We start from the raw sequence: 13846 nt of genomic DNA on the forward strand, positions 1-13846 counted from the left end.
ACCATTTTGGGACTTTTCAGTGACTCATACAGATTCTACTTTGGGCCAAGAAATCATTCTATTGAACTCCAAACAGCCAGTTAAGACGTGACCTTTAATCAAAAAGTGTAAAACATGAATTAATCTTCAGCAACATGTCTGGATGTCTCAACTCTTCAGAAATGGAGCACAGGGAGGAGGTCGTGTGTGAGCCTGATGACACACAGCAAATCATCTCAGATCATCAGTGTGTGTAAGCCGGTTTAAAGCGGGAAGGTTATGAATGAACTGGATATATAGTATATCAGTGCAGGAATGTCGGGTGTGTGTGTGTGTGTGTTTTTAACCTCATCAGTGAGTCTGTGTACCTGAGTCTGTAGTTGATTTAAGTATTTCCGCAGTTTGTCTTCCTGAGCCTGCACCTCCTTTTCTGGCATGCTGTCGATCAGATTGTACAGGAAGAAGGATGCTGTGTCTGGATGGGGATGAAAACACACACACACACACACACACACACACACACACACACACACACACACACACACACACACACACACACACACACACACACACACACACACACACACACACACACACACAGAGTGAACAGTTGTCTTGGGAATAAATTTCATTTGCCACCGTGTCAGTCACTGCATCCATTTGTGCATTTATACAATTTTTCTCTAACCTCTGCAGAGTGTGTGTTTGTGTGTTTCTGCTGACAGAGGCTGCTTTCGGGCTCGAGTGTGAGTGAATGTGCGACGGCTGGCACTGACAGCCTCCCCCGACTTCAACTCTCTCACACACACACACACACACACACACACAGGCTCACAAATGTCGTCTAACGGGATGTGACATGGATAACAGTCTCCATCGCTCCCACCAGCACACACACCACTTTCAGCGCTGGGGACTCTCCGTGACACACACGCTGACACGGAGCGACATTAACGCTACACACACACACACACACACACACACACATACACATATACACTGCCTTACCAGAGACGCTGCCCAGCAGTGACACATGCACACAAACACACATTCATACACTTGAACTACTCAGCGCTGTGTCAGCAGCCAGGCTCTATTTCCTGCGACGGAGAGAGCAGGTCTTTCACTCACACGCCGACACACACACACACACACCTGGACATAAACACACACACAAGCTTCATGACGAGAAGTGGGCCGGTCAGCAGTCTACTGCTACTGAGACTGAAGGTATACACAAACACATAGATACACACACACAAACACTCACACACACACTGGACATTTTTATGTCATCTGAATTATAGTTGCGAGGTCACTGCAAAGCAAATATACACACACACACCACATGCATCAAAATGCCTACTACACATTTGTCAAGCTGCCAGACTGATATGTGATAGACGATACATATATACAGACGCCCGGACCCTCCCTCTATCTCTATCCCTTTCTCACCTACACACACACAAACAAACACACATCTCGCAAACAAAACACTCTCAGATATGAATGTCCTAACTTCTCAGTGAGTGTGTATAAATATGTTCTTACCAGCAGGCTTGGAGTTTTCTTTGGAGAAGCGCTTGTCTTTGTACAAGAGCTCAGTAATCTGTAACAAAAACAGGAATTTAAAATTAAACACAAGCACAAAAACACAGACTGCGGGATTTTACTTCAAAACATCACAGTTGATCCTACACCGCAGACAGGGTTAGCGGTTCAAGTGCCCTACAGGCAATCCAGTCCTAAATATTTGTTTTATATTAACCCTTGCGTCATTCAACTTTCTTTTTTTTTTTCTTTTTAATCTCTGAACTACTATATTTTGCATTTTTAGATTGTTTTTTTTTAATGTATCTGAATTAATTTTTTGTGTGTCTTTCTGTTTTCAAACCAGCTTGCCTTCAATTCTTTATTTATATGTTCACTGTGGCGTGAAGAGATTTGGATAAAAGGCAGCAGATGGCATTTGTCATATTGTATATTGTTACTAAATGTAACTCTGGATGTAGCAGATGGTGAGTAAATTGCTTATTAAAGCTATGTTGCTGTAAGGAATAATGCATAATATTAACAACTGAATCTAACACCTCCAACACTAAAAGCAGCATTTTAGAGTTTAAACTTGTCTGGTATCAAAAAGTTATTTAATTTTCTGGATTTTTATTTCCTTGATTGTGAAATAATTTTCACCTATTAAACTATTTTTCAAATTTCGAGACCCTGTTTGTATGTATATCATCTTCCACAGACAGACAAACACGGACATATTCAGGTCTTACCTTGACCATGCTCTCCACATCAGCAGACCTGCAGGGGGCAGTAGAGGACAAGACATGAGCTCCCAGTCCACATGCACCACCGGCGGGTCAACATGTCAGGGTTAATGTGTGATTTTCTCACAAGCGAGCGTACGTTTTGCTTTTAGGTCACAAAACATAAAAAGACATCTACATTTCTCTAATAGAAGCACCTGAACAGCACACACTGTTCCACCTGAAGGGTTTCTCATGTCTTTCTCTGCTGCTTCTTCAAACGCAAGAAAACTCAAGCCCTCGCGACTCTGTGCCTCGCTCTCGTTCCTCCTCTTTTCCTTGATATTTTTCTCATGAAATGTCTCTGAACTTTGCTCTCTTTATTATCGATTTCTTGTATTGTTGGTCTGTATATTTGCTGCAGATATAAGCATCAGGTAGACAAATGATGTGGATATTGTTTTTAAATTTCAAAGAATATAATTAGGATATTTTTAATCAGTTGGAGTATCCACTTCCCTCTTGCATATATATTAGAAGTTTTCTGATATGAAAATATTTGAGATGAATGAGAATTTGGATAAATTAAGTTTGCTCATTTTTCTGACAGCGAGCTTTACGTTTGCCATGTCTGAACACAAGTAACCATAACACTGTCACGTTACCATAGTTACTGAATTGATAGTGTAGTACAATACAATAAGGCAAGACAGAGAGACAGAGTTTGACACTCTCAATCCCACAGTACAAGAGAGATGAGACAGCACTACAAAAGCCTGCGAAACCACAGAAGACACACACACACACAGATTCACACACACACACACACGGCTAAATGATGACAACGTGTGACATTTCTGGCGTTGTCAGCTAGTTGGTAGAGAAGATGAGAGGAGAGGAGGGGAGGGAGGGGGGGGATAAGAGAGGAGAGGAGAAGAGAGAAGAGGTCTTTAATGATTAAATTATCCCCTGACCTTGTCTTTGACAGGGGCAGGTCCCGCATTGCGGTGACACAGCGCTTGCGCACACACATACATACACACACACTCCCCAAGTGACAAGCCCAATTATGACCCTGTCAGGCAACCTAACAGTCAGAAAATTGTGTAGGTGTGTGTGTGTGTGTGTGTGTGTGCGTGTGTGTTAATGCAATGAGAGCAAAGCAACTGTAGGAGAGGAAGAGTGGATTCAGGCAAAAAAAAAAAAAAAGACTAATAAAAAAAATGAGTAGATAATTAATGTCTAAAATATGTAAACAAAAACATGCACAGACACACACAATATCAGAAGATATGGAAATGTCAGCACAAAAAAAAAAGCTTTCTTATAACTGCTGTCAGTGTCCGTTTTCCTCTTGAACATTATACTATATGCTACATACATCTCTAAACATGACAAGAAAATGAAATAAAACATTATTTTTCACATGTCCACAAACTTAAAAAGTATAAACTATGATGCCGGGGACAGAATACCGAGTGGTTATTTTAAAATGACATGTTGCAGAAACATCATCTTTATTTTATTCATTATGCTTGATAAACTATCAGCGTCCCTTGGCTGAATGGAGAGCTCAAAGTTAAGCTCAACTGAGCGTATTTTAGCTTTTTAGTGGGAGAAATAACTTTGGTCCCTGCAGACAAGTCAGCACTTTTCTCTTTGACTCACCTCCAGCCTCACTCAGGGGCCGGAGTGTTTTTGTGTGGGTGTGTAGTGTTAAACTGTAAATATTCATAAACACCCATTCAACAAAAGCCCACGGGTCAGACCCTGGTCCTAAGGCTGATTCTGTGTGTGTGTGTGTGTGTGTGTGAGAGAGAGAGAGAGTGTGTGAGATCAGTAGAGGGGTCTGGGTATGAGGGGCAGTGGTGGGCATCTACTAATTTACATATCTCCCACGGTGCTTTGGGGCGAGAGCTGAGGGATGATGGCCTCCATATGCATGAGGCAGCCGTGTGTGTGTGTGTGTGTGTGTGTGCACGTGTTAAGAGATGGAGTGTTTTTCCCCGCAGCTGCCCACACACACACACACACACACACACACACACACAGACGCTGTAGATGGTGTGATAGGCTGCACATGTCATATTCATAGCATATGCCACAGTGACCTCCATAGTGCTACAGGCCTCCCTAAAACGCTAGTCAGGAGTCATGAGGCAAAATATGGAGAAATATGGAATTTCAAATGATGGAGAACACACTCGGAGACAAACGCACAACAGGCTAATTGACTCACCTTCTGAAGCCCAGGATGAGGCTGCCGCGGAAAATAATAAGGTCCAACGAGGGGAAGGACGAATCTGACACTGGAAAAAAAGAGAGAAGACGTTCGGACAAGTGATGCAAAGGAAGGAACAACTTAATGTAAATTGATTGCTGTGATTATATGTGGAATATAATGTTGCTGTTAAACAAAAACTTGTGTTTAGCAGTTATTCAGCAATATCCTGCCTCAAACTCACTAAGTTACTTCATTCAATTCTGGGAGCTTCACTTTATAACTTCATGCTCCTAATGCTGGAACATACTGAGTATAATGCCTTGCTCAAAAGGACCTCAAATGGTAGTTTTGAGGCAGATAACAGCATGTTTTATTCACCTCCCACATCCTCACTTTCTCAGCCTGGATTCAAACCGGTAACCAGCCAGTCAAATGCCTGTTTTTTTTTTTAACCAGCAAAGCAAAATCAAAGAAAAATAAAGTCCTTACTGTAAGATTTCCAGGGCTGCAACTAACTATTATTTACATCTGTCAGATATTCTATAAATATTTTTTTTAATATTCGATCATTTAGAGTATAAACTGTGAGAAAAAGTGAAGAATTCCCATCTAAAGTTCCCAGTGATCATATCTTTTAATAGATTCATATGTGTGAATAAAAGTTCAAATTAGATAAGTATTCAATTAACAATGATATAACAAAAGAGAAAAGGATACATGTTTTGGTGTTTCTCCTTGATAAACCTTTAGTAGGAAACTTTTTGGGGGTGCAGATGTGTTTATGGCAATATTAGAGAGTGAGAAGAAATATATGAAATGTTGAAAAACACTGAAAAAAAAACTTTCTTCATGTGAGGGGGGAAAAAAAATCCATCGGACACACACTCTGAAATACATAAAAAAGGATGCAGAGCGATTTGTGTGAAAACGAGTGGTGGATGTTTGAGACTAAAAGAAGATGAAAGACAGAAACAGGAAGAATCATCCATTATTTAACAGCCTCCTCTATCCCGTCCCTCTGCCGGTTGAGGCGCCTCTCGTTCTTGCTCTTTACATATTCACACAGACTAATTTCTTAAAAGGCCTGATGAGCACAGAGGAGTAAGTAGGCAAACGCATGAGAGTGTGTGTGTATGTGTGTGTTAACGCTGGGCCAATTAGCCCGCAGGCGAAGCAGCAATTTTTATGATGACGGGTGCTTAAGATGCCGTGGAGCTTCTTCTTTGGAATATGTGTGTGTGTGTGTGTGTGTGTGTGAGGATATGCAGGCTTACGTCGGGTGTAGAGTTCGGCCAGGTTGCCGACAGCCACCGAGCGAATCTCTGAAGACAAGAAGCCCTCCGACTCCGGAGAGACGCCTGCATCCTGAGCGGAGAAAAATCACCTTTATGTCAGCAAAAACTTTTTAATGCACACTGGCAACACACACACACACACACACACACACACAGACTTCAGCGTTACCGTGAGGGCCTTGCGAGCTGCCTCCATGCTGGGGAAGACGGGGAGGATGTAGTTGGATAAAGTCTCGACATCAGGCGTCACCCCGAGCTCCTGCATGCCCCTCACCACCTCCACCACACCTACAACACACACACACACACACACAGAAAAGTAATTAACATCAACTTGTGTTTGTGTAGTGACAGAGATAAAATAATATTTGTGATAATGTCATTTGCATCAACAGCCAAAAAAAACAAAATATGAGATTGGAGCTGCTAACTAACAATCACTTTTGTTATTGATTCATTTGGCCATTTTTTGGTCCAATTATTGATGACAAATTTCTTGTCATGAGTTCCCAGAATCCAGGAGAAAAGCTGCAAATCCTCACACTAGAGAAAATGGGATGATTATTATTTTTTGCTTGATAGATAACAAGAAACTATTCAATCATCAAAATTGTTGATCTGTTTTTTCGTCAGTTGACTAATCAAACAATCAACTAATTGATACAGCGCTATATTTCATGTAGCCTGTGTGTCCTCGAGATAAGAAAAGTTGGAAATTAGATAAATTTGTGTTTCTATAGTGACGGAAATCTGGATAATTAGTTAAAACAAAAGCAAAGACACACAAGTATGAAAATATTTTAATTTATGTGCAGTTTTTTTTTTTTTTTGCAAAAGTTTAGGAAACCGGCCTGGGCAAACATTTTTGTTTTTGTTTAATATAAATCACTTGCTGCACTTTTACAGACACACACACACTTTCCTCCACTCACTCTCATGTACAAGCCTGGAGCTGTGTAAGCACTGTTAAAATATGGGTCTAAGAAATGAGCTGGCGCATACTTTCTCTCACCCCTGCAGTTAAATCGCAGGGCACACACACACACACACACACACACGCACGCACGCACAGTGTATCAACAAAATGCTAATGGATGACACCCGTTCTACCTTGGACTGGTGGATACGTGTACATAAACACGCACTCAGCCTGGAGTGGACTCTCGCCACCATCGCCCTGCTCTCCAGCAACGCCACGAGGTCCTGCCCCAGGGAAGGAGGCCAAAACAGCCGCATGCATATGGAACAGCCACTCACACACACTCTCAATATGCCCGCAAGTGTCTGTGTGTTTTGTGAGTGTGTGTGTGTGTGCACATATGGAGGAGGCACTGCAGCACTTTGCATATGCCTAAGAGCGTGCCTGCGAAGGACACGGGCCTAAATGAGCGCATGCACATGTCCTGGTGCATGTGTGTGTGTTCATTCTTAGTGTGTGTTGCTATGTGGTTTTATGACAGAAATATCAATGCATCTATATGCTATATATGACTGCATCCAGTGTACCAATACACCTTGTTCCCATGCGGACTTCAGCAAACTACCCTAAAGTGCTTCTTTGAGTTGACACACCTCGAGATTGTATGTGTGTATTTACTCTCCACTCAGGCTTTATAAAACACACACACACACAGCTCTGTGTTTCTGCATCCTCTTGGGACGTATGTGTTCACCTGGCAGTCTCTCTCTTTAGCTGAATAAAAGATGAGTACCGGGCTTTTATACCCCATTAAAACCTGCGGCTGGGGCTGCATTATCCCAGGTAGGGGCTACCTGAACCACTCCATCCATCCAGCCTTCCCCCTCTGTCCATATCACTCATTCATCTGCCCCTCTCACTATCCATCTACCCTGCTTTCAAGAAAAAGTAAATAGGCGATCTTCTTCTTTCTTCTCAATGGAGGATCCATCCGTTCTGCGGTCTGCCCGTCCATTCTTACCCCCTAATCGCTTTCATCTAGCCTTTTTTTATGAAAGAAGAGGAGGAGAACCTGCTTTCCTCCTGAATAATCCATAATCAATTTCACGGTGAGCCAGACAGACAGAAAACAAGTGAATGGAGAGCCGGAGGTATAAATGCATACGCCGGACCTTCTCTCTCTCTCGCACTTTCTGGCTTCCGCATGTGAGCTTTCATGATCATCAGCACTTTTCGGTTGTCTAACAAGCATTTTTTTGTGTGTGTTTTTTTTGCAAGTCAAGTCTGTGACCGAGAGCTTTTAACCCTTTGAACAACATGATGCTTTTTGCTTGGTTTTCGCTCCCTTTATGTACGGCTTACAGCAAATCACTACATGTGTTAGCTAAGCAGGCCATGTATGATATTCTCACAATAGCTTAGGCTACTCGGTTTGCCTGTAAGTGGTACTTTACATGTTCTACAGCAAGTTTTACACAATTTAAAATTATTTAACACACCGCAAATATCTGTATATGAAAAAACAGAGGCGATATGTTGATGAGACATTCTGAACCCTGAAGAAAAGGTCTATAAATGATGGTTATGAGGCAAGATCTGCAGTTATACGATTTCTAGGCCGATTTATGAATGTTTATCCTCGATGACCATCACTGGAAGGGTAAGTTGCACCAGTTCCTGCTGTATATGCATGGTCTTGATCGAATCAGTTATGACGATTAGGAAAAAGTGTGATTTTTGGTGAAAATGACTTCAATCTGGGTCTATGCCACAGCTTCTTTTAATGACTGCTAAGTAACTCCTTATATCCATTCTGCAAAAAACTATCTGTAAATTAAGCATATGAATTAATTGAACAAACTAAATCTAAGGTGCACTGACAGTCAGCTCATCTCTCAAAACCTAAAAAGTGGAGAACTTGTCCAAAAAGAGTCATGAATAAATAAGAAAAACATTGAAGACTATAATAAAATACAAAATGATATGTGATATTATGTGGTTTTCCTTCTAGGTTTTCTATCTTTCCCGCTCAATAATCAACCCTCTCTGCTTTCATCCCTTGTCTGAACAACTTAAATAAATATTCGGCACAGAGGAGAACTGAGAAGAGTAGAAGCCTCTCCAGGTTGGTCAGCATAAAGGCTGACATAAATCCAGGCAAGAAGTATCAAAGTAGTGAGTTAAGCATGGCAGTGGTCACAAGATATCATCATCAGATTCATGTCTGCAGGTTAGCTGTCACAGACGAGAAGTGAGGACGGAGGAAAGAGAGGAAAAGAGGAGTGGAGTGAACCGGTCGCTGTCATCTCCTCCCGTCCTTGGACACGAGTACCTGTCACTTCCCCTTTTCTTTCTCCTCCAACACCATCTGTCTCTCCATCTCTATCTGTGTCCATGACTCTCTAAAGGTAGACTTTGTTTGCTGCGAGGCAGAGACGGGTGTTCTGATTGAAAGCAAAGGGAGCACAAACACATTTCAATTTAATGAGGCAAGAAAAGCTGCAATTTCACCCTCGTTCGCTTCAGTTTCCCCCCTTTTTTTTTTTTTTTTTAATCGAGGTGATGCTTGGCTCTCGTCCCACCGATCGACTCAGCTGATACTAGAATAGAGTTCATAGAGGACTGCGTTACAGATCGCTGCGGCGGTGCTTCTTTAACGCGGCCCACTCTGTTTGACAGGTAAAGCTGCATTAAAAAAAAGAGTGAAAGGGTAGAAAGAGGTCACATAAATAGAGTCAGGTGTGGGAGGGCAGTCAGGAAGGAAAGCAGACCGGACAAGGGAGCCTTTACAGCTCTCATCACCCAAAAACACACAAGACCAGAAACATTCCCTTCCTCTGAAGTCTCCCCTCCCTCTCCTGTCTCTTGCTCCACCGTGTCAGAAGTAATAAGAGTGCACTGCGTCGCGAGGACTGACAAGCGGTGACTAGCTGGCGGCAGGTGGGAAGTACGGCCTGGCATATGCTTCCGCTAAACCCGCCAAATCCACACCTCATCAAAATGCAAAGGGATTTTTTTTTTTCTCCCCCCTCCTCCCTCCCTCCCCTAGTTGCTCCCCTCCAATACCACGGCTCCGGCCTCTCTGCCCGCTAGTGACACCTGTGGACAAAAAGTGACACGGCGCTTAATATTTCATGGGCGGTGCACAGTGGGGCGCGTAATCCAAAGTGAATTCCCTCAGAGCGCTTGCATTTACATGAAATCAAGTCACTCCGCATCAGTCACATCACCTGCACTGCCCCCCCCCCAAAAGGCCCCCCCACCCTTCACAAATGCAGACGCACACACACACACCTCCTGCAGCCAATGAGTGTGTGAGAGAGCAGGAGGGAGAGAGAGAGAGAGAGAGAGAGGGGGAAAAAAAAAAAAAAAAGAGAGAGGCTGAATCATTCATGAGGGTTAAGGCTAACACCAGCGGAAACGAGCAAGTGTGTGAGCAAAAGAGAAGTTTCTCCACTTTCCTTCCCTCTGTTCGTCCTTCTTTCCGCACCGTGATAACTAAATGGATGCCGTCTGATGTGTTCGTGTGGCTTTGGGAATGTGTGCGTCTACGTGTGTGTGTGTGTGTGTGTGGTTGTGCATGTTTAAACCCATGTCTAGTCATCTTTCCTCTTCGTAATGCCAAGCCAGGCGCAGAGGCATCTCACCGTTCAAAATGAGAATCTGTCTCGACCGCATGGTGAAGCCAATCTGCAACCGTCGCCACACTGGTCTAACCAGTTTCTCCTTGCTGCCAGCTCAAATGCTGTCAATTAGCTGACAGGGGAAAAAATACATCATTTATTAATCGCTCTAAAAAACCCCAAAGAGAGAGCCAGAACTCAGCATAAATAAAGCACTTAAAAGCCGCATTTGGAGAAAAAAAAACAAAAAAAAAAAACGCGTTTGACAGGGTACATTAGCTAATGAGTTGTGAATTCTGACAAGTCTCTAAATGCCGGCTATCTGTCACTGAGACGATCCCCCCCCCCATCCTCCGAGCTCATCGTTGACAAAAACAAGGGAAAGAAAATAACTATTTCCTTCAGCAGAGACAGCAAACTGGGAACAAAATGATTCCCCAAAACTGCACCTGCTGAGCCATTAAACTGTCTTAATTGGCAGATAGAGAAGAGGAACTTTAAGACATCAATACCGAGTGTCCAATGAAAGTAAAGAGCTCCGCGGTAATGAATGCAGATTCAACACAGGATGAGCTGTTAATTCCCTGACCTGTACATAAATTGGTCATTATCAAAAAAGCTACAACTAAATGATTTGTAAATGCTCTGAAGTTGTGTCGTGTGTTCTCACGTCTCTCACATCCTTGAACAAAATTAATCTCCTTCTGCATGAGAAATGTTTAACTTTGTCTTAGATCACCAATGCTCCCTATTATTTTGCCTAGTAATATTAGCTATTCTTTAAAGAAACTTCTTATACTGGTTCAGTTTGTGTGTAACTGAATTCTGTTTTTATATTCTTTAAAGGACTAAAATTAAAAATATGCCTCCTATTAAAAGCTAGACAGGCAGGGATATTGAGGTTTATCAAGTGTGGTGTAAAGTAAAAGGTTGCTACACAGCCCGTTTAGGGAAGCAGGGTTTAAGACAGACCTTTAGTGGAAAAGGAGTATAGGACTGAGAAACAGGTTTGATTCTATACAGGATTTGAGGGAAGCCAATGGAGCAAAAATGACCTCTGATCTTTCTGCCTCAGGCCTTAATGTGCATCCATGTATGAGCTCATCTATGTGCAAGGGAGGTGCTTCAGGCTACTGAGCCCCCCCCCCCTCACCCTGCCATTGATTGATCACTCAGAAAATATTCTGAAGACACGCAAACAGGAGGCTTTAAAAAGTGAGAAGCTTTTGAAGATCAGGAGGAGGAATAAAAAAATATGACATTCATGTCTGAGTGCACTTTCTCAAAGTCAGTGTCTTTTTGGTGCAGAGCTCATCTGTCGAGAGTGGCTGACATGGGTAGTCTTCTAAACTTTGCAATCTATTCCTAGAGCTCTCCAGAGAGATCCGTGTGTGTGTGTGTTTGTGAGCAGGTGCGTATGTATGTGTCTGTTTCAACTCTTCTCGTTCTAACTCTCTCACACAGGGATCAGACCTCTTTGCCCTTGACTGCCCCAGCCCAGTGAAATCTGTCCCAGTTGGACCACTCTGCTGGGCATTAATATTTGAGGGAAACACTCCTTTAAAAGCTCTTTCTGGTACAGAGGAACTGAGGAAGTCATAATCCCCTCTACGCCACAAAAATAACACACATGCTCATAAACTGCTAATATCATGCTCACCAAAAAAAACCCTGCTCCGTTTCAGATGGGATGTACAAACAGCTGGCAAGTTTCCTTTCCTCTCGGGGCTTCGTAGCACCCATTAGGTTCTCACATGCAGTACATATGAGATAGTTCACATGAAACTGGAGAGGATCCAACTACAACCTACGCACGACAACTCACTATGTTCAATTTCAAGATCTACTGGTTTGACTTACTTCTAGGGCTAATATTTATAGTACAAGATAGAATTATATATAAAGTAATTCATTCAAAAGCAGAAGAGTAAATAATAGTTTTCAATGTTTTGCTATTATTTCTCTTAAAACCACACCATGCAGACAACAGACTTCCGAAAAAAATTAGGAGAACATCTAAAGTATACTGTATATATGGCAAAGAAGGACTTTTATCCAAAACAGGTAAATCTTCTATAAACTAAAGCTGATTTAAAGCTGCTAACATCTGAACTATTCCCAGCTATTTTGTGTTTGTGCATGCGTGTGTGTGTGTGTGTGTGGGTGTGTGCGTGTGTGTGTGTACCAGCTGTGTTGTTGTCCTTCACATGCTGAGTGAGGAGGGGCCAGAAGTAGTGTGGCCTTATGGGTAAGTCCTGCTCCTTCAACTTCTTCATCAGCTCTAAAGACACTCCTGCAAAACAAAAAAAAGTCATTAATTCACATCAATTACTTTTCCCCATAACTACAGTGATTCTGTCTACATGTTGTATTCACAATATACACAGAACCACACAGAGACAGTGAATGAATGGGGACACATGTGTGCAAGTGGATGTAAAAGTATCTTTAAGTGCAAGTATATTGTAGTATGTGCTGTACCAGTCTTCTTGGCCTCCAGAGCACAGTACAGAGTGAACTTGAGCGGCGCGCTGTGCAGATTTGACTCCTGGAGCTCTTTGCAGTAGCCGCCGATCTTCTCCAGTGACTGTAGTGCACACACACACAGACATCAGTAATCACATTAATACACTGAAATTAAAATGAATGCTCTCAAACAATCAACTGCAGACAAGTATCAATTCATAAAAATACTGTAGGAGTGAGTGTTTGTGTATTGGAAGTGGACTGATCCTGTGTGGATATATGTGATCAATTAAATGTGAGATGCAGGCAGTTTGTGAACCTGTGTCTGCGTTTGTGTAACAAGACTAGATTAGAGGAATAATGGGTGAATTTGTTTCTTGGTGTACCGTGTCCATGGTGATACAGTGTCTGAGGAAGAAACTGCCCAGGTTGGGGGTGTCGGAGTTGAAGCCGTCGGTCTGCAGTGTGGGAAAAGTCTTAAGGATGTGGAAAGCTGTGTCCTCCAGGCCCTGGGTGATGAGGCTCAGACACAGGTTCATGGCATCTACAAAGAAGAACAAATACTGATTATGCTGAGCCTCATACAGTTACAATGTCAAGAAGATTATGACATATGCAGCTGAGTAGTTAGCAGCTTAACTTATTAGCCATCTAGTTCTTAAGCCTTTCTCTCTTTTATGGACAGTTCATTTTAACAATCATTACCTGTTGTATTGTATTATGCTATCACAACTTAATCTACATTTTATTTAGCTACTGCTCAGTAAGAGTCAGACTTAATTTGCACACACAATGACTAAGCAGAGTGTCCCAGGCTTTTTTAACTGATATTACTTTGGCTGTTGAAGACTACAGCGCTGTGGCAAACCATGAGGAGTGTGTGCCACATGTGTACCTGGGATGTAACCCCTCTCGTGCCTCAAGCGCTCCACCATCTCTGGAACGTGCTGCTGGTGTCCGGCCTTAGCCAGAGTGAAGATAACCTGCATGACGTCCTTGTCCATCAAACTGCAGTCTGCACTCTCTGCTGCCTCCAGAGTCTGACACAGAGGAGAGGAGGAGATGGAGAGAAGGAGAGGGAG

General features: G+C 42.6%; 1 protein-coding gene across 1 annotated transcript in view; it reads right to left on the reverse strand.

Moving 5' to 3' along the window:
- The window catches only part of lrpprc (leucine-rich pentatricopeptide repeat containing), a 64352-nt gene that overhangs the window by 45591 nt on the left and 4915 nt on the right, over nucleotides 1-13846 (reverse strand). The window contains exons 8-17 of the mRNA XM_067610532.1: nucleotides 13660-13804; nucleotides 13151-13308; nucleotides 12780-12885; nucleotides 12484-12591; nucleotides 5926-6044; nucleotides 5736-5826; nucleotides 4477-4546; nucleotides 2265-2292; nucleotides 1534-1591; nucleotides 348-454 (exon numbers count right to left, since the gene is read on the reverse strand). Coding sequence (XP_067466633.1) covers nucleotides 348-454; nucleotides 1534-1591; nucleotides 2265-2292; nucleotides 4477-4546; nucleotides 5736-5826; nucleotides 5926-6044; nucleotides 12484-12591; nucleotides 12780-12885; nucleotides 13151-13308; nucleotides 13660-13804 — 990 coding nt within the window. The remainder of the gene's footprint in view (nucleotides 1-347; nucleotides 455-1533; nucleotides 1592-2264; nucleotides 2293-4476; nucleotides 4547-5735; nucleotides 5827-5925; nucleotides 6045-12483; nucleotides 12592-12779; nucleotides 12886-13150; nucleotides 13309-13659; nucleotides 13805-13846) is intronic.

This window comes from Thunnus thynnus, chromosome 14 (assembly GCF_963924715.1).
Source record: "Thunnus thynnus chromosome 14, fThuThy2.1, whole genome shotgun sequence".
Lineage (NCBI taxonomy): Eukaryota > Metazoa > Chordata > Actinopteri > Scombriformes > Scombridae > Thunnus > Thunnus thynnus.